The 22,158-nt window shown below is 39.0% G+C and overlaps 2 protein-coding genes across 4 annotated transcripts in view; both read right to left on the bottom strand.

Annotated features, from left to right (window-relative positions):
- Positions 1-2,728, bottom strand: part of mtus2a (microtubule associated tumor suppressor candidate 2a) — a 53,827-nt gene extending 51,099 nt beyond the window's left edge. For both annotated transcript variants that reach the window (XM_058410971.1, XM_058410970.1), the window contains exon 1: positions 2,614-2,728. The gene's annotated coding sequence lies outside the window, so the exon portion shown is untranslated. The remainder of the gene's footprint in view (positions 1-2,613) is intronic.
- Positions 2,729-4,762: 2,034 nt separating this feature from the next.
- slc7a1a (solute carrier family 7 member 1a) lies at positions 4,763-20,114 on the bottom strand. Of its 2 annotated transcripts, none has more exons than XM_058411988.1 (12): positions 20,003-20,114; positions 14,417-14,844; positions 13,712-13,870; positions 13,428-13,599; positions 12,645-12,778; positions 11,293-11,515; positions 10,047-10,183; positions 9,048-9,150; positions 8,523-8,728; positions 8,175-8,326; positions 6,712-6,820; positions 4,763-6,567 (listed from the first exon to the last, which is right to left on the bottom strand). In XM_058411988.1, exons 2-12 carry the CDS (start codon positions 14,784-14,786, stop codon positions 6,380-6,382), a joined length of 1,953 nt encoding a protein of 650 aa, XP_058267971.1. In that variant the 5' UTR covers positions 14,787-14,844; positions 20,003-20,114; the 3' UTR covers positions 4,763-6,379. The 2 variants fall into 2 exon arrangements, with proteins under 2 accessions (XP_058267971.1, XP_058267970.1); XM_058411987.1 differs by lacking the exon at positions 10,047-10,183 and adding an exon at positions 10,464-10,603.
- Positions 20,115-22,158: the final 2,044 nt, after the last annotated feature.

Here is a 22,158-nt window from a genome sequence, read left to right on the forward strand (position 1 = left end):
CAGTGGCTGGAACAAACCAGTGTGATGAAAAATGCTGAAACAGAGAACTGCAATTTTGCTTAGCATTATTTTTTTTTGTTCATATGATATGTGCTAAAGCTGACATTAGCAGAGTCCCAAGACTTCAGTGATGCGTGGTGCTGGACATGTGTTTGGGGGGATGGTTCAGGAAGATACAGTGGGGTAAAAGCCAACACAGAATATGAGTAAAACACACACACACACACACAACCAGGCAGCAGAGGAAGATTTGCTCACATTAACCTCCACAAAAGCTTTTGAGGCACTCAACCATCCAGAAATATTTAGCACGTCCAAGAAGAAAGGGAAATCTCCCCTATGCTGCTGAAAGCCACTCTTCATTAGTTTACCTAGATTTTTTAGAGATAAAAAACATGCTGGGAGTTCCACTAAGAACATCGCCGTTCTGATCTGCCATCTAGACATCATACAGTAGATTCCATTTAACTGGCAGGTGGATCACAGAGTGAACAGGAGGCAAAGCCCTTCTAATCTCCTGTAATCATTACCATAAGTCACTGTGCCCTCTTTGTCTTTATGACCCTCTCTACTTTCTCTAACTCTCACACTTCCCTGTGCATTGGTTTCTTTTACTTGTCAGTTATCATCCCTTGGTGCAAACTGCTGCGCTGTGAAATATTTCAAGAATGACCAATGAAAAGCTTCATTTCTTTCGACTCTTATTTGCTGCTCTGTGTTTCTGCACCGTCCCCGAGGAGTGTATGTCCAAAGTGAAACCTGAGTCATAAAAATTTTCGGAATATCCACTCAGGGGCCATACATGCTACAAGCCCTGACAGCAACTAATAAAAATTCAGGTAATGGAAAAGTAAACATGGTAAAGAGGGTTTTACTGCATCTGCTCACTCACAGATAGTACTTGAGAAGGATTTTAGCTTTCATGCACCTGAGCTCACACATCCTCAGGTTCACTGCCAGGAGGAGGCAGTCAGATCTATAAGCCATGCAAATATGTGATGATGTGCGTGATGGAAATGTGCAATTCAAATCGTGGAAATTTTTTCATTATGCATCTGATGTAACTGAATTGCAAAGTGGTCACATGATCATACTCTTTTGTTGAGAGCTTGTGCAATTACCAGAAGTTATCCACACGTGTGAAGTGACCAGTAGCTTCAGATCACAACAACTGACATGAATTATAAGATACAATTATATAATAAGAAGAATATTATAAAACCATATGAGCTTAAAATGAGCTCTTCAGTAGCTTTTAAACAAGACTGACCAAATGCCACAACCTGAGAAAGAAGCCAAGGTACTCATTTTACCTCAAAATGAGGTCAAAATTTGGAGCTCTATTTCCACTTAAAATGGCACCCTACAATAAACCTTACTATGTTTCAGTGCATAATTTTTCTTCGATATAAGAATTTTATTCTAAATATTCAAATCGAATCAAATCGCCAGCAGCAAACCATGAATCAAGACATGCCTATTTAAGGAAAAAAAAGAAAATGAAAAGGTTCTTCGGAACTGTGTAAGGGTTCTGCTTGCAACACTTTCTGATAAAGAAACAATACATCTAAATCTTTGTCACTGGAGTCCAGTGAACTCCATCTTTTGTACCTTTAGTTTTTATGCTTCACTTGGAAACTTAAATGCTTTAAAAATGTACTAAATAACTTTAATGGCCACTGATAATACACACCACGTGCATCATCCCATATTGATTCATCACCCAAATGACAATGTAATGACAATGTGTCTTTATTTCCGAGCGTGTACGGTTCTACCTAGAAAGGTCAATCAAAGACACTTTCGAAGTGTTCCAGATTTGTATCAATTAAAGCATTTATAACAGGATCAAATGGCTTAGTGTGGAAATATGACATCGAATGACATCATCATCTTACAAATGAATTAAATTGAAACACCAACAGGATATCTATTTTGGCCGTATGGCTTCAATTTTTTTTTTTTTTATAAAATAATCACAAGTAAATAACAGAATGTAATAAATGACGTTATAAAATCACCTTTTCGGTAGTAGACACTGCTGTATATGTTATATTGTTATACTCTTCTGGTGATATACTAGGAAATAAATTCTAAGCAGTAAAAAATGCACATATTAGATCACAAACATTATGAACAGATGAGACCTTTCTTGATACTTCTTGTGAGTGGTTTGACAATTTCAGTCTGATTATATGCATCTGGGAACTTTTACAGAATAGAAAAGCCTCAGACGCATGGTCTATGCATCCATTTTTTTTTTTTTTTTTTAATGTAAGAAAATTAAAATTAAATTAAAAGTTAATGCAGCAGGCGAGGTGCGAATCCGCGCCAGTGGTTATTAAGCTCTCTTTGTTTCCGACACCAGCCTGGACGCCCCCCTTTTACCGCCCACCAGTCTAACGAGGTGTCTTTGGTGAAACAAAGAATTGCAGCACACATGTGCACACACTGCTGTACACACCACATTCATGTACAGCACTGAACGACCATGTGCACACGCTGCAGCCCAATAACAAGCCTATATATTTATATTTATATAAATATTTACCAGATATTATCAAAACAGTGCTACATGATCGTTTATGCAGTCTTCAGTATATGGACACTTACCTTTAAACTGTAAAACCCCTCTTGGCTCGACGAGGTGTGAGCTGGGTAAAATGCCGCGATGTGATGCTCCAAACCGAGCATCCTTTCCTCCTCCTGCCCACCTTTCTCTCCTCCCTGATGCTGTCTCAGGCTCCACTTCACAGTAGCGTGCTAAAACCGCGGCCTCTAACGGCGAAAGACCCGAACTGCACAAATATCATATAGGAGACGCGCGCCTGATATAGATAGTCCGCCGTTTGTCTGTCCTATCGTCTCTTTCTGGCCCAGGTCAAGTCAGGAGGGTTTAGTACTGTATTGGCATGCAATAGAAACCTGACAGAAATATGTTTATTGATTAAACAGTGGTGGTCAAAATGTAGGCCGATGCATTGTTTCAGCTCAAGAGACCAATATGTGGCTCCTCCCCAAATTGTTATCACACAGTATATATCTCCAGCATTTAGCAGACAACCTTATCCAGAGGGATTTACAATTTATCCTATTTTATACAACTGAGCAATCAAGGGTTAAGGACCTTGCCCAGGAGTGGTAACTTGGTGGAGCTGGGATTCAAACTCAAAACCTTCCGATCAGTAGGCCAACATCTTAACCATTAAGCTACAACATTCCCCAGTTACAGACGAAGTCTATGTGTGGGGCAGATTTACAATTTCCCTTCACTGAAGCTAAGCGGTCCAGGAACAGTTTGTCAAAGTTGGATTGGAAGAACTCGAGTCACAGAGACTTGACCGGAACACAACTGAACACATATTTGGGCTGAACTGGAACACTCTCAGCACACTAAGCCTCCTCCCTCGACATCAGTGCCTGACACTACTAATGCTCTTGTGGCTGAATGAGCTAAATCCCCACACCCACGCTACAAAGTCTAGAGGAATGTCTTCCCAGAAGAGTGGAGATTGTTAAAGCAGCAAAGAGGGAAATGCAGTAAATCTGGAATGGGACGTTCAGAGAAGCCATGTGGGTGTGATGTTTTCCGCAAACCTTTGACCTTACTGAATATGCTGTGAAATGGTCTGGTCTGCTGTGTTTTTGTGGTCAAAGCTGCCACAATTACTGACACATCTGTAGCCTATTACAAACATTTTTTGAATATACAGAATTATTTTAAATTGTGTATTTAGATGCAGGGGTCAATCAATCAAGGTCTGAAGGACTGAAACTCAGGGGAGTGTATGATAAATTTCTTGTGTAATGGGTAAATTTGAAACTTGTAATATTTGTGTAACACAAACGGTACCTAAGGTTGCTGATAATAAAATTATGTATAAAGTGTTCAAATGGTTCATGTGGTGTTAAAAAGAGCTTGTAGCTGTTACACAAGGTGAACAGTCTAACATAAAGAAACCCCATTAAGTTAACAGATTAAATCATTATGAACTGTATAAAATCTCATGTGTGTAATTTGCAGTACATCTGAACTTAATTTACAGTAATCTCCCCTTAAGACTGTAATGCATTACATGTAACACAGGAATTTCCCTCATGGGATCAATAATATCTACACTATATTGCCAAACGTTTTGGGACACCCTTAATGCTTCAGTTTCATACCAAGACATTTTGGACAATTTTATGCTCCCAATTTCACGGGAACAGTTTGGGGATGACCCCTTCCTGTTCCAACATGACTGCACACCAGTGCACAAAGTAAGGTCCATAAAGACATGGATGAGTGAGTTTGGTGTGGAGGAACTTGACTGGCCTGCACAGAGTCCTGACCTCAACCCCATAGAACACCTTTGGGATGAATTAGAGTGGAGACTGTGAGCCAGACCTTCTCGCCCAACATCAGTGCCTGACCTCACAAATGCTCTTCTAGAGGAACGGTCAAAAATTCCCATAAACACACTCCTAAACCTTGTGGAAAGCCTTCCCAGAAGAGTGGAAGCTGTTATAGCTGCAAAGGGCGGGACAACTCCATATTACATTCATGTGCATGTAAAGGCAGACGTCCCAAAACTTTTGGCAATATAAGTCTATACACCTGTCTATCTGTCTGTCTGTCTGTCTGTCTGTCTATCTATCTATCTATCTATCTATCTATCTATCTATCTATCTATCTATCTATCTATCTATCTATCTGTCATTAAATGCATTACAGTATGACTCTTCATGTGATACAAGATATAAAATAAAATGTTAGAAATATGGCTAACATAATTTTATTTACAGTACCACATACAAGGCACAGTGATTTGAGCTACAGCACATCTCAACTATTCCAGGATTCACAAACAAAACACCAGAAATGGTCCAAAAAAAAAAAAAAAAAAAGACACAAAATGACAAAACAGTGAGGTGTAAACAGAATTACATTTTATAAACCATAAACACATACACACTCAGTGGGCAGTAATATCTAAAATCTTGTTATCTACATGGGAAAAATAATTCAACAAGTCATGTCACTATACCTGAATTCCACTCACAGCTCAGCTGATGGAATATCTAATAGGATCTAATAGGACTTGTTTTGCTGATAATTTAAAAAATTAAATGCATCTATGTAAGGATAAAATGTATAAGGTTTTGTTCTTTAATAAAAGAGAAGGGAAATAAAACGTGCTGTTATTTGGAAATAAACCATTTTGTGCCAGTAATGGTCATTTCGTTCATTTAATTCCTTATTTATTATACCATGTGTGATTCTTCACTCAGCATAATAATGACTGGTGCAATTGGTGGCCTTTGTAGTGTGCGGTAATGACAGGTGAATGCGTTTATATTATTACAGATGATGTGTTCATTACATTACTGATTTAGTAGATCACAGCTTAATTAATGCACTTTGTTGAAGTGGAATCTATGTAACTCACTTAAGTAATCTGTGTCAGGAAAAACCACAAGGGGAAAAATATGTATATATCCTTATTTATCATGATTAATCTTGGTAATATCTTCTAACTGCTTATGGAAAAGTTTCTATTACTCAAACCTGACCTAAAAGGTTTTTAGTCCTACAAACTCTCTTCAAATATTCTCGAGATGACTATTTCAATTAGCAGCCTCAAAACGCTATATGAGCCAAATAAGTCTGCAAAAAAGGAAACAATTACCCAGTACTGGAAATATAACCCTCTCAATATACAGAAAAGAGCTACAATCTTCTGTTTGTGTTCGCTACCACTCCACCAGGTGGCAGTAGCAGTGAGAGGCAGCGAGGGCTTTCTATAAATACCAAGTGTACTAAATCTGGATCAGAGCAGCTCAGACTAGTAGGTAACATTTCAGAAACTGAGTGTCAGCTTAAACAGGATAGTAAATTAAGGAACACTGAGCCGTGTGTAGAGCAGATTTCATTATTAAACATACTAATCCGTTAAACAGAAGTCCCTGAAAGCATCCCTGATATTGTCGCAACATTGTGTGTATGCAGCATTCTAATTCAGATGTAACATGTTTGTAAAATATGCAATCAGATGACGAAGGCAGCCATCAGAAAACAGTGGTCACTGACTTAAACTGGACACTCAGTATATAACTGAAGCTAACAAGTTGCCTTCTGACAAGACTGTTGTTGTTTCTGTTTCTAACATGTCTTTTGCTGTCGTTTCTTTTTGGTTCCAAATTAGAATGCCAGAAAATCACTATCCATCGACAAGGTGCTCGGCCTCTCATGTGGAAGTGAGTTATCTAATCAACCGCAATGCTGCATCTCCTTCTGCTCAGTCTGATAAAAGTTTGTGCTCTTCAGCGGCCCTGAGTGTGGTGATTCAGAGAGGACGTCAAGCAGGCAGTACTGAAGCTCGTCTGATCCTCAGTGTCAGAGCTCACCGTCTTCATCATCCCCATCCTCCTGTCTGGTGAAAAGGAAGGCCTCTTTTTCAGGGGACATAGCATCCAGGTGAGTATCAGTGGATTTACACACATCAGGACCTTCGTCTGGAATGGAATGAGTCAAAGCACCTTCTGAGCTGTGCCATATTCCATACGTAAAGTAGATAATAAAGCCTGGGAAATGAAAAAGAAAGAAAAGTTTGTTACTGAACATATTGAGCTCGTTAATTTAACTTTGCAACTTTAATTGTATATTGTGAACTTTAAAAGAATGAAGTTTAAAAAAATGTCCTGATTAGAATATGTCTTTACACATACCAATGAACATCCATAGAGCAAAGCGTATCCAGGTCCCCCTGTCCAACTGCATCATCAGATAGACGTTCACAAACATGCTAACCACAGGGAGGAAGGGTAACAGAGGCACCTGCAAGCCAAAATGTCAAATCGTTAAACTGATGCAGAAGTGACATTTAGTAGCATCACTATTACTTGCTTTAAAATATAATCCTGTAATTATATTTAAATACACTATTGCCAAAAGTTTTGGGACACCCCTCCAAATCATTGAGTTCAGGTGTTGTTTTTCAGGGGTTGGGCTCGGCCCCTTAGTTCCAGTGAAAGGAATTCTTAATGCTTCAGCTTCATACCAAGACATTTTGGACAATTTCACGCTCCCAACTTTGTGGGAACAGTTTGGGGATGACCCCTTCCTGTTCCAACATGACTGTACACCAGTGACCAAAGCAAGGTCCATAAAGACATGGATGAGTGAGTTTGGTGTGGAGGAACTTGACTGTCCTGCACAGAGTCCTGACCTCAACCCCATAGAACACCTTTGGGATGAATTAGAGCGGAGACTGTGAGCCAGACCTTCTCGTCCAACATCAGGGCCTGACCTCACAAATGCTCTTCTAGAGGAATGGTCAAAAATTCCCATAAACACACTCCTAAACCTTGTGGAAAGCCTTCCCAGAAGAGCTGAAGCTGTTATAGCTGCAAAGGGTGGGACAACTCCATATTACATTCATGTGCAGGTAAAGGCAGACGTCCCAAAACATTTGGCAATATAGTGTATAGAAAAGCCAAAATCAGTCATTTGGCCAACAACCAATGTTGAAATCTGGCACTCTGTTCATTTTGGCATGGTTGTTTACCACGTTGAAATAATATAAGACTCAGGGTGTATTTCGTCTATACCTGTGTCACTTGTAGTACATCTCCTTATGTTTGTTGGAACAACACACAATTCATTCAAAACAGTTCATTAACAATAATTAATTAATGGGAGCATGGTGGTGCAGTGGGCAGCATTGCTGCTTCACAGCTCCAGGGTCTGTGGTCCCTGTTCTGCATGTTCTCCCTGTCTCCATGTTGTTCTTCTCTGGATTCTTTGATTTCTGCCATCTCCCAAAAGCATGCTGGTATGTTGACTGGCTATGTTAGATTGACCCTATGTATGTGTACATGGTTCCCTGCAATGGACTGGAGTCTCATCAGGTGTGCATTATCTTTTACCCAGAGTTCCTAGGATAGGGTTCAGATCCACTATGACCCTGATCAGGATAAAGCGGTTACTGAAGAACGGATGAATGAAAGAATGTTGGTGCAGAGGGTAGCTGAGCTCCAAGGTCCTTGGTTTGATCCTTAAATTTATACCAATTTCGAAAATATCAGGAGGTTGCGTGTGTATTCTTGGAGGCTTCACCTTTCTCTTGATCGCATAATTCTTCTTTGAAGGATAAGAGGTAAAATAGGACACTATGCACAGCCTTACTCACCTTAAACGAGAGCTTGCTTTTACTCTCCGGCTGCCTCCAAATGATGAAAGCGAGAAGAAGACACACCATGGCAATCACACTGAGGGTTGCTATGCTCCAGTTGGCGGTACCACCATGGACGGCCACGATGCAGAAAACCAGGATCAGGAAACCTGCAGCCAACATACATACAACACTGAAAACAATTCCTGAGGAACTTCAGTGTTTTGTGTACATTTGTGTGTGTACACCTCAACATGCCAGCTGAGTTTACGGTGTGGCTGCCAGCAGATCATCCTTAGCTGAAACAAAAGCTAATATTCTCTAGATAAACTAAAGTAATTATATTGTACATCATTCAGTTCCTACCAAGCAGGCTTGCACAGACATTGACGGCAGAGCCAGAAAGCCCAGACGGCTCCGTGTTGTCAGGGAAAAGCAGCCTTTTGAAACTGAAGCGCTCCTCCATGCCAGGCAGAATACCCATACTCATAGTACTAAAGGATTCTCTCATCTCCAGCTCCTCCTGTGTGTTTGCCATCTGGTAGCCCTGAGTGGGATGATCCGGTTGATACCTGAAACACAAAGACTATCACCCTTAAGGTTTTTTTCCACAGCAATCACATTTGTGCTAAGCGATTTCTCAGTATGCTCTCATCATACCAAGGGGTTTGTTATTTGTGGATAAATATAGTCGTTAATCTAAACTACACTTTCCGAAATGTAAGTGGCGTATATTATTGATATTAGACACCAAATGTTGACTTAAAACATGACCTATCACTATTACTTAGTAGTAGTTTGTGTAAAATTTATACTATTATTCAGGGTAGTATTTACTCATAAATGAAAGCCATGTGAGGTGACACAGCAAAACAACGTCTCGTGACTCACCTGAGCACCAGCACACATGCAGCAACCAACGTGTAAGCCAGGAGAGTGCCAATAGACATCAGGTCAACCAGATCCTTTAGGTCAAACAGGAACGCCATGACAGCTGTGCAGGAGCAGAAAGAACACAGCCACAAGTGTGCAAACGTACACATTATTCAGAATTAATGTGACCAAAAAGTCAAACAGTATATTCTCTGTTCATGGTTATGTTTTAATTAAGAAATAAAACTCGCTGTCTAAGATGCTTTATCTTCTAAATTCATGTTCATTTCACACAGTCAAAAATATAACAGTAGAAATATCGGAACGCTTTACAACAATCTTTCTCATAGTCAAGTATCACCGCATTTCTGCCTGGCAGAAATAAATAGCACAAAAAAATAGCATTTCTGTGTCACAAAGTGTTACCAGAAACATTTTTAACCGTATAAAAGCAATCATGTCAGTTGTCCTTTCCAAGGTTTAAAAACACAAGCACAGCCTATTAAACACTATAAATGACAGGAAAGGACATAGAGTAGATGAATAATTGGCCCCGCTGCTTTATCTCTGTTTTCATCTGTCTGTAATGTCATGGGACAACGTTCCATGTTATTTAGCTTTCACAGAACCACATTCTCTTACAGTGTTTTCTCTTTACCCCAAGTGGAGGTTTAAACAATATTCGTACATTGGTATGACATTTTCTGAAAAAAGGCTTGATTTTGAAAATGAAAAAGGTGGCTACTAAAAATCACATTTATGAATCCCTACCATATCAAATTGCTACTAAGACCTATGATAAGTGATGTCAAATTATACCCAGATCTGCAAGCTGGTTGATTGTGATTCATCAAAGACGAAACCACTACAAACATTTCACAAATTTACAAATAACAGGAAACCTCTCCTGTTCTAGAAAGGTCTATATTCTCTGTTTGTGGTATAAACAATAACACAGTAACTATGACTACATCAGAGGAAATTTTCCACTCTTCCTCTGGCGGGCTCCGCTCTTACCGGACAATACCCCTGCAGCCAACGTGGCAATGATGGGTGTCTTCCTCTTGCTCACATGTGCCAGAAAAGAGAAGAGGAGACCATCTCGGGACATGGCAAAGATAATACGGGGGAGAGGAAACATAGAACCCAGGAGACTTCGAATGGGACAATGGGTGAGGGGAGATGATGGGAGGTGTACATTATAACAGACAAAAACAGAAAGGAAAAAAATAAGCCTTTTGCGGCAGTTGTGGGAGACATGGTGTCTATCAATCAAAATGTGTTGAAACAAGGTTTCTGACTCCGACAGACAAACCCCAAAGACCATGATGAAATACTGCATGCACTTGGACAGTTAGAGCTTGAAAAAACAGCTGAATTAAGTCTCAAACACAGGGCAGATGCAATGTTAGTAGTATTAAGATCCATTCTCACCTGCCAAAAAGCCAGACGTTAGAGTAGCAGATAAGGGGGTTTTTGTTTTCGGGTTGATTTCAGCCATGTATTTGAAGATAAGCCCGTCATCTGCCATCGCCCACAAGACCCGGGGCATTGGGAACATGGTACCAATCAGGCTAGCACGAGAGATTAAGGAGAAGAGGCCATGCCATGCATGTGAAAGAGTGACAAATTGCATTCACTGTCCTTAGGCAAAGTGCATTCACAGTCAGTGATGAAACCCAAACAGCAGACAAGGCCACTGTGGTTTCATCAGAATAAGCAGAGACACACAGTTCAGTGCAGTTAAAAATTACAACTTTTTCTTTTCATTGCAAATAAAACTATGATTCAAAAAGGACAAAGAGATACATTCAAAACATAAATATTCTTGCCACAGAAACAAAAATGTAAGGAATGCATTATATTGGTTATGAATGCATGAACAGACATGTTTTTAAAACTTGTACTATGAAACATTTTATACAAGAAGTAGTACATTAGACATTCCTGAAAAAAATAAATAGAGATATCAACTCAGCTTAAATAAAGATCAAGCACTATGATGTATATTTTTAGCACAGGAGTCATATGTACAACCTCTGACAAATATACACATGCAATGCCATGCATGCATGCACAGGGCATAGTGCCATATCACCTCCTTCCACTTCCTGTTACAAGCACCTTCCTGTGTACTAAGATTTTAGAAGACTATCTATAAGTTTTGTTCAAATAAACGTTCAATTAAAGGTTGTCTGTGATGCCAGATTTAATTTCTTATTTCTAAAACTCTGCTCTTCATACAGCTTAGATTCATGCTTACCTGGTGGAGAGGGCACACAGAGAGCCTAAAGCCACTGCATAGGTGGCTCCCTCCCAGCCTACATATTTAAAGGCCACAGGAATCGGGCTTTTCGTGTCCAGCATGTAGTACGGCATCATCATAGTGAGAGCAGCCGACACACCAAAGTAGGCGACAAAACAGATGAGGAGAGAGGAGACGATGCCGATAGGGATGGCCCTCTGGGGATTCTTCACCTCCTCACCTAGGAGATATTTAAGTGATCTATATGCAAAAACTGCAATGTCCTCACAGGCATCATACGACATGGTACAATGAATTCAGAATCATTTCTAATAAATGACTCACTGACAAAAGGCTGGCCTGGATTGCTGTAATGCAAATGGATTCAATGGTACAGAATGTAAACAATGCAAATTTTTCAGACAGAAATGTTCCCAGCTCAACTTCCTAGAAAAACTGGCACACACACACACACTGCTGGCCTCGAATAACATTTTGTTTTTCTAAAGCAATTAAAGTAAACATCCGAACCAAATCCTTGTAAAAGGTCTTAGGGAAAGTATGCATCCTGATGGACTATTTTTGGAAAGTAGACAAATAAAAATCCATCAAATCAAATTTTTATGTTTCATTTAAAATTGTCTAACCTTTAGTACATGATTTGTGCTTCACATAATAACTGGTCTGTAAATCCTGCTTCATGAGAACGTTAATGTAAATTTAAATTTATACTCTCTGGATAGATCATATTTTCTCATATCTCTGCTCATTTTCTTGGCATTACAAAAATTACATCATTATTAGCAACATGTCTGAGGGAGATTTAATCATTTGTTTTGGTATATTTTCTGGCACTGGTTTGCATCTGGATTAAACTCGCTGTATTTAGGATGAGCTATGCGAGAGCAGTATTGCTGCCAAATGCAAAATAACACAGGAAAGGCCAAATGCCTTTATGGAAGGGGGGCTGGGGGGACGGGGATATGAAGCAGACCCACACTCAGCAGTGTGCTCTGGGGAGAAAGTCATGCCCAGGCAAACATAAACCCAATTCCACCAATCAGAGCTGAAACCACAGGGGCGTGAACATAGCTGAATGTGAAATATGGGGCCAAGGGGCAGTAAGTGTTAGTGAATGTGATGCTAGCTAAAAGCTTGAATGTTGAGGCGTTAAGAGAAAGGGAACTGGTGCACAACAATATAAACATTTACTGTGATGATAACCAGGGATAATACAAAAGCAAATGAACAATATGCTATTGTGTCACACATTTGAACTTAGCTAAGTGCAACTGAGCTTGTCTTTGGAAAAAACATTAGATGATCAGCAGTTTCCACTTCCATACACTGCCTCTCATACACTTACTCACCTGTTGTGGCAATGCAGTCAAACCCGACAAAGGCATAGAAGCATGTAGCAGCTCCAGAGAGGACTCCGCTGAAGCCAAATGGCATAAATCCACCCATTCCCAAGCTCTCAGGTAATTCCTTGGCATCCGTTTTACTTTTCAGGGAGGAGAAGTAAGAACAAAGAGGACATTATTTTACAAATGTTTTGCTTTAAATATGTGGCTCATTCATTTATGTTCATTTGTACTAGAGTGCTGTTGAAGTCTTGGTTCTATTTGGTCAGAAGGTTGATTAATTAACAGCAGCTCTGATAGTAGTGCCAGTGCATGACACATCAAGGGTTACTGTGTTAATATGTTATCATTACAGGATGAGCTAAAAAGTGAGGGAACAACTGCTCATACCTGCTATTACATCACTGATGATGCAAAACATATGATCATTCGTTAATAAATAATTATAATCATTAACTGGTTGCTGTGGTATAATAAGTATTAGAAACCAATTAACTTTGCCTCGATAATGTCCCTTTGCAGCACACAGGTTCGTATCGCATCACCCCACTGATTAGTTTACCCATAACAGCCCACCCTGTGATTTATTTCTCACATAACCCTCAAAATGGTACCATGAGACAAAAAGGTGTCAGGAAAGAAAATGCTACAATACTCCAGTACACTGGCAGTGTCCCATAAACCCAGCGGTAAATCTCTACTATCAGCATGGGAATAGCTTTAGAGTTGAAGATGAACCTGCTGTACTGGGAAGCACAACAGAAAGATCAGCTTCTGCATGCTGCTCACTTGAAGCCCGAAGAATTGGTGGCATTGAGAATCTCATCAGGATCCAGCTGCCAGTTCTTGAGGGTGCCTTTGACAAAGCCTGATATCACCATGAACAGCAGCACCAAGACATTGATGCAGGTGAAAACCTTATTGACCATGGCTGACTCCTTCACTCCAAAAGCCAGCAAGCCTGTAAAAAAAAAATATATATATATATATTCGTAATATTAAAATTTGTATTTGTTTGTATACATTTTGTTTGTATTACATGTCTTGTTAAAGCTAATTAGCCAATGAAGTACCTGAGAGAATCAGAATGATGGCCACTGCAAACATATCCGGATATTCAGCCAACACCCCTGGGAACTTCATGCTCATATACTCACGACAGAACATCTCGATTTTTTTGCCGATCAGCTCGTCGAATGTGGCGCTCCAGGCACGAGCTACACTAGCTGCGCCTTTCCAGTCAGCAAAGAAAGAGGTTATAAAAATGATGTATGGAAACTGGTTGAATTACACAAAGAGCATTTTATAAGGCTAAATTAACAAGAAAGCAATTCATCCGAGACTTGATCTATGTCCAGGAAAACAGAATGTAAATAAAGCTTTAGGCTAAATAAGCTGTTCATTTCATGGGGCACTGCAAAGCACAAAATAATACAGCTACGGGTCAAGAGCTTCAAATAACGTTCAAGTTCACCTATCAAGTTTGGGAAAGTCTTTATCCACTGCAGTCTATGATTTCTGTTATTAGCTGACAGCAGGGGAATCCAACGTGTACATCTGCCTTAAAGGTTTGATGTGTTTTACGTCACGAGATACTTTTCTGCTCACTGCAATTGTAAATAGTGGTTATTTGAGTTACTGTAGCTTCCTGTCAGCACAAACCAGTCTGGCCAATTTTTTCCGAACTCTACCTTGGCAAGGTATTTTACAAGGAATTTCTGGTTGTTTTTGTGCCATTCTGTGTAATTCTGTATAAACCTCTGTATGGATGGGCCTACCTATGATATAAGAGAGGATGAGATTCCAGCCAGTGATGAAGGCCCAGAGCTCCCCCACTGTCACGTAGCTGTACAGATATGCTGAGCCTGTCTTGGGTACTCGTGCCCCAAACTCAGCGTAGCACAGGCCAGCCAGCACCGATGCCATGGCAGCGATGAGGAAAGACAGCACTATGGCAGGCCCCGAGTTCTCCCGTGCCACCGCACCGGCAAGGACGTAAACCCCAGCCCCCAGAGTGCTGCCCACTCCCAGGGCTACTAGGTCAAATGTGTTAAGACATCGTGAGAGACGAGAGTCCTCCAAGCTGCAATCCACCACTTTCACACGCAGCAGCTGCTTGCCAAAACTCAGAAGCTTCTGCAAAACCATGGCTCGTCTGATCCAGTTTGATCTGGCTTGATCCGATCTGTTTCCACACACAGCCTACCTACAGGAATGAAAAAGTAATGGAAGTGAGCTGGTGTGCCATTTATATGAACTAGTGGTCAAATGAATGACTGAACAGTGTGTTAATGTTTTTCAGAGTTAAATGATTGGCCACTCTATCTCCTTCTCTTTTTTTTGCCTGTTGAGTTATTTGACTGGTTTATAGCCATGGCACATGTTGAGGCATCATTTATCCTTTACTGCAGATCGGCATCAACAAAGAGAACATTTTGTTCTTCCAGCTCTAGAGTATGAACTGGCAGCAAGAAGCGTTTGTGCAATGATTTATGGATTCAAGAAATGTCCACTCAGAAAAGAACATAATTCATGCTCACTTATATAACAAGGTAGACGATTGAACTCATACCCAAAACAAGCAAGTACAGTTCTCATTCTAGATTCTAGAACAGCAACGACGTCCATGCAGTAAAGACAAAGATTACAACAGAGTCAAATGATACAACACTGACTATCTAATGTCCTATACACAAGAGACAGAGAGTCAGAGAGTTTTGTATGCTCATAGCCGCAAGTGTTGGGTAGAGTGTGTAACTACATTACTACAGAGGCTAAACTATTTTACTCTTTTTACTCACTTTTTCATGAACTGAATAAAGATTAATGACTAATTAAAGCTAAATGAAACAATCTGCTGATTATTCACAATTACCTCTGTACTTCTAAGTGATGCCATGAAACATAACAGCACAGAAAAGCTCACACTCACTTTTTTTAATACATTTAAAATATTACTTAAACCCGAACTTTCTTAACTAGAATATGATTCGATTTATTAGCAATTAACAAGCTGTTATACAGATATGTAATATTATTATATTGAATAAAGTCACAGAGAGATTCTACTCTGTTCCAATAAAACATGCCTACAGCAAAACGCAGTCCTCAAGCAGAAGCAGAACAGCTGTTCAGAACAACCTTAAAAAAAAGGCAATATGGATGACTGCCAACTTGACATTTTGCCAATAGAAAAATCCCCGAAACAAATCAGATTCTTGCACATTTGTGGGAAGCCACTCAGACCCAATAACCTCTCGGCCACAGCAAAGAAGTGAGGAATATAAGAGCTTTACCTACTGTTAGCGAGTACAAGATCTACGTATGAACTCCTGTCTACCGACGACCTCAGTCTCCCTCTCTGCTGCCCTACAAATAGCACATTGGCACATCACATGTTCAGGTTATTCCAGGCAGACTCTGTGTATATGTGTGTTCGGTGAGACACATTCAAGCTTTCAACTTCCAAAACCATTCTAAGAAACTCACACTCAGAAGTCACTGAGGCCATGCATAACTAGACAGCACAAATTAACAAATGAAAACGCCTGTTTGGACTCTAATAGGTGGCAGAAACAAAATAGAAAGAGAGTCAATACAGTATGAAGTGTCCTTATAGAGTGGGGTCCAAAACTCTGAAACCAGTCAGTATTCAAGACCCTGCACTATTTCTAGGTCACTGTTTAAACTGACCATATTGTGTGAAATTGACCAAACTAAATCCTTTATACACTCCTTTCCACTGAAGCATGTGTTCAGATGATTCAGTGCCATGAATTGACAGTACCATAGAATTAATTTGGATTGTCCCCACAAACTCGAGGACTTTTTACTCAGGTTATGGCTGATGGTATAATTTATCATACAAAATTGTATGAATGCAAAATAAAAGCATTTTCACTAGTGGTCTCAGACTAAACATCCTTATCTACCTTAAAGACTTTCATTCTGAGTCGTATTTAATAACTTCTCTGATAGAGTATAGTCACCATGTGGCCACGTGTCACTTGAGGTTGAGGACCTGCACGCAGACGACCTCTTTTTCAGCCAGATCATACTCACGCACACCAGATCTCCAGAGAACGAATGAGCATGGCATGACATTCCACAGAGGGGATATGAGGCTGTGTGCGGTGTTCATTTATGGCGAGCATGGAAAGAGTGCTCTAAATCATTCTAGACAGTTCCAGCTGGAACTAAAAGCAAGGTAGATAGAACATGCATTGAACATCTAACATTGCTTCTGTTACTGGACAAGGAGACTAAAGCCCACATGCACACGTACTCACACATGGGATAAATTAAGCAGGTGGGAAGAGCAGGGGTGTGGTGTGCCAACGTCCAATCATTTTGCAAGGCTTTGTTTTGGTGTATAACATGCAACACATGATATCAAGGTTCTAGTTAGGTCACTTTTAAGAATCCTAAACAAAAATATACCATCACGTGTTTTTTGTGGTGTTTTCATTAGTGGAGAGAAATGTTTTAATGCTGTAAAATATATTCATGAGACAATTCCGAAACTATTATATTTTCAGTCTGTCACCTTGACAGTGCAGTATCATATTAGATGAGATTGATAATGCATCATGGTAATGTTATTTTTTCACTAAAGCAAATCATACTATATGTATGAGACAGGACTAGTCCTGCTATCTGAAGAGGACAACTTGGGACACTGCTTCAACTGGGGCCCCGGGGGATCCAGTGACATGATCTGTTTGATTAGAATATGTTGGTTGAAACTATGTTTATGTTTTTAGGCATTTATTTATAGAAACAAGCAAATTAATCTACCAATAGAACAAGAAAATGTAAAAGTAAGTAGAAAGTGATACCAGTAATAATGTCTATAAATAAGTTTACAAATTTTATAGTTGGTTTATCGTAATAATATAATGGGAACTACTAAATAAATCCAAGATATTTTCACTTGCTAAGATGTCATTGTGTGCAGTGTTCTGAATGGCACTATTACAAAGTTATGGCAGTTTTGTGATGCCTGATTTCATCCAGGCATCATGTTGTTACAGTATTATACCTGTGTCTACTACACTGACCTTCTCATCCACTAATCCACTCACGCCAATCAATTCAGAGTGCCATTATGTATATGTAGTTAAAAGTAATTAAATCCCAAGCCTATATTATTGTACTAAATCACACAAATATTTTACATAGCGAATATTCAGCCTCTAATGCAGTCTCTAATGCTCTACTGCTTTAGTCAAATTACAGATATGGACAGTTACATGTCTTGGAAGGTCACAGAGATTTGAACAGAAGCTCAATTTCCAGCTCACATGGGGACACAGCCAACCACCAGAAGGTTCATCCATATTAGGCTTCAGGTCAAGTTCACACAATGCTCCCAACAGGGAAGGACAAATTAGGTGTCTGACATTCAGAATTACTGGCATCCTTCACAAAATTAGGCAGAAATATTGTATAATATAATTGTATAATTGTATAATATTGTATTATGTAAATTGTATAATATAAACATTAGACAGAATCATTTAAATACAATAATTCAGAAACAACAGGGTTTCTATTTTTAACAAAAACCTTTCTACCTATAAATGGTTTATTAGTGTCTCAAATAACAATATGTACCAATAAGACTGAGATCAAAATCAACCTTCATGGTCATGTAAAACTAAGGGAACTGCATGCAAGGCAAAGCACCTGATATCCACTGCTGGTGTCAAATATGGTGGTGGATCAGCAATGTTTTGAGGCTCTTATGGAAATTGATGGCATCCTGAATTCTCAATTCAATAAAATACAACTTTATAGAAGTATAAGGAAAATATAGTTCCCATGTCTAATACCGTCATTTTAGGGTTTATTTCATATCCCTAGCACAGACAACTGTTTTGTACCAGAAGTGACGAGTCGACTTATGTATTAAAGTGATTTGTCGATATAGGACGCCACCTTCGGTACGAGTTTTCTACTCGATAAATCATCCAGAGTGACCTTAAAAGAACAACAGAAATTAAAAAAAGAAAAAAAGAAAAAAGACAGATGTGTTTCTTTCCCCAGAGGAATACAGCACTGGATCACTCGCACTGAATGGAATGGAGATTATGAAGAAAAATCATTGAATACCGTGACACCGTTTTTTGCAATAAACCATACAAAAAGTTAAAGGTTTTCTAAAATAACATGTTTCTACACACATGAAAGTGAAGAAAAGGAAAATCAGTATTGCTATTCCATACAAAGATCCTTAAAATGTCTGGGAAAGCAGCCATACATATATAAATATAAAACTTAAATACAAATGGATGCTCCGGCTTCTGCAGTACTTTAAGTAGATCATTAAATCCAAATAATAAAATAAATGCAACTCCTCCTTACAAAAAAGCACATATAAATGTAATGTGCCGATGATAGACAGACAGACAGATAGACAGACAGACAGACAGACAGACAGATAGATATACTTTACTGAAGAACTCAGGTTCTTGATTTCCCTTGACTTTTGAAAGTTACTACAGTGTGATAACTTTTAAAAAGAAAAGTTTGAAAATTTCATCAGCATTGTTTAAACTCAAGAGATAGTAATTGTTTGTGTTTTCTCAAAAAGCTTAAAACACTAAAGGCTATATCCGATATTTGGTCAAAATCACATAAACACAAGTCAGACCTGTCCTATCCAACCATGGAAGCCTATTTACAACATAATCCGTGTTGTTATGGACACAAAGAAGAGGTGGAAAACTTAGATATTTAAGATAAACGGCTTATTCTCATGTTCTTGAATGGTAAGCAAGCACGGGGGGGTGGCGGAGGAGGTAAGGTCACTGAGTCGTACGATTTTTCACGATTATTTACAGAACACAGCTAAAAGAGCAACGACACCGTGTGCGCATGCGCACCGCCAAATTCACGGCCAGGTTTCACAGTAACCAGCTGCGTTTTCTCCAGTAACAGTTTGTACTGTAAATACTGAGTAAGATCATGTGGCTGGTAAAACACAGCTCAGGGAGTCGTTTTTATTATACATGTTGTTAGACCTGTGCATCATGGGCGTGTGGAATTATGCCGCTTTTAGTCAACTTTATAGAACTTGGAAGTAACTTGTCCATAGTTAAGTGGAAGGAAAATATAGCTCCCACGTCATTTTAGGGTTTCTATCCATAGCACAGAGAACTGTTATGTATTAAAGTGATTTGTCAGTAAAGGTCGAGTTTTCTATTCGTCATTATAAAAGCTACAGTTTAACACAACTTAAACTGTTTCCAGTCACCATGTGGAACGAAAGCCTGACCCACTGCATGCTGTAAGTCCAGTACATAAAGACCTAGAGAACAAGTCAAGGTTATGATACAGCCATTTTTGTTTCAAAGTCTTACCTGGAAGCCAATTTGCGGCACTACCCAGTGATTGTAGGCTCACAGGAAAAATCTCCGCTTTTTAGGAGATGGTGTGCGTCTGGGTGATTTAAAAGGAGGCGTGGCCTCTTTCACCATCTTTATAGGAGCGCGCGTTAACTCCGCCCCAGCGCAGTTTATTATTTTAAACTTGACTAACCTCAGATGTCATTACATACACCCACCGCCATGATCTGTCCCCACTCACAGGCCAGAAAATCATTTAATTCAAATCAGTTTATTTGTATAGCGCTTTTAACAATGGACATGGTCTGAAAGCAGCTTTACAGAAACATAGAAAGAAGTTAAGTTACTATTAGTATCCCTAATGAGAAGCCTGTGGTGACGGTGGTGAGGGAAAAACTCCCTGAGATGTTCTGAGGAAGAAACCTTGAGAGGAACCAGGCTCAGAAGGGAACCTCATCCTCATTTGGGTGACACTGGACAGTAAATAATGTATATGTAAATAATGTCCTTTCTACAACAGCGACCACGAGCTCATAGGTCAGTTTACTTTCTGAGTTCATTATTGATTTAGTACAGTACAGTTCAGCCCAAAAGTTTGCATACACCAATTCATACATTTGAAGGTTTTAGCATGGAGGAGTTTGTGTTGAAGCTATAATGAACTCAGATGTTCTAATTTATGAGTTGCTCAGGAGCTCCTGGTTACACAACTCCAACTGACTGTATATGACTGTAAAAAGGACATTATGTTCACACTCTCTGGTGTTTATAATCATTTATAATCCCACTCTCTGACATTTATAATCATTTATAATCACACTCTGGTGTTTATAATCATTTATAATCACACTCTGGTGTTTATAATCATTTATAATCACACTCTGGTGTTTATAATCATTTATAATCCCACTCTCTGGTTTTTATAATCATTTATAATCACGCTCTCCGGTGTTTATAATCATTTATAATCACACTCTGGTGTTTATAATCATTTATAATCCCACTCTCTGGTTTTTATAATCATTTATAATCACGCTCTCCAGTGTTTATAATCATTTATAATCACACTCTGGTGTTTATAATCATTTATAATCCCACTCTCTGGTTTTTATAATCATTTATAATCCCACTCTCTGGTTTTTATAATCATTTATAATCACGCTCTCCGGTGTTTATAATCATTTATAATCACACTCTGGTTTTATAATCATTTATAATCACACTCTCCGGTGTTTATAATCATTTATAATCACACTCTGGTGTTTATAATCATTTATAATCACACTCTCTGACGTTTGTAATCATTTATAATCACACTCTGGTGTTTATAATCATTTATAATCCCACTCTCTGGCGTTTATAATCATTTATAATCACACTCTGGTGTTTATAATCATTTATAATCCCACTCTCTGGCGTTTATAATCATTTATAATCACACTCTGGTGTTTATAATCATTTATAATCACACTCTCACCACACATGTAATGTTGCCCTATATTGCTTGTGTTAAATCACTTTATTTCCGTTAGAGTTCATTTCTAAACAATAGCTTAGAGAGATTTTTTCAGCTTTCAGTATTTTTATCAGATTTTCAATGGGTCAGAAGTTTACATACACTTTGATAATGTTTGATGGGCTTACCTTTTAATTGCTCAACTTGATTCAAACACTTAAGTAGCTAAGATAAGATAAGTAGCTGTTTATAAGCTTGCCCCAATACTTTTGCCTTGGTCATTTTGTTAGGAAGAGGTAGAAGGTGCTGGAAGACCTAGTTGTGATTCTTTTTTAACTTTCTGTCTAATGTCTGGAAGTGTCACTTCAGTATCTAATCTTAACTCAGCATGACAAGTACACCACTACATTTACCAGCACGCACGTGCACACACACACACACACACACACACACACACACACACACACACACACTTTTCCAGGCCATTCCCATGCTTAACATTTGGACTGTAGTTCATTAAACAAAATGTAGAAAAATTAAACACTTTGGGTACGTTTGAGACATTTGTAGCATGGTATTTAACATTTCTAACATGTTCTAATTTCATTTCTGATGCATAGTACTCTCCTTGACGTCTCCAACATCGTTGGCGTCCATCATTTCTGCTCAACGTGAATCAACTTTCATCAGTGAACAGCACTGAGGCCCACTGGTC

The sequence above is a fragment of the Hemibagrus wyckioides genome, linkage group LG16 (assembly GCF_019097595.1).
Source record: "Hemibagrus wyckioides isolate EC202008001 linkage group LG16, SWU_Hwy_1.0, whole genome shotgun sequence".
In the NCBI taxonomy this organism is placed as follows: domain Eukaryota; kingdom Metazoa; phylum Chordata; class Actinopteri; order Siluriformes; family Bagridae; genus Hemibagrus; species Hemibagrus wyckioides.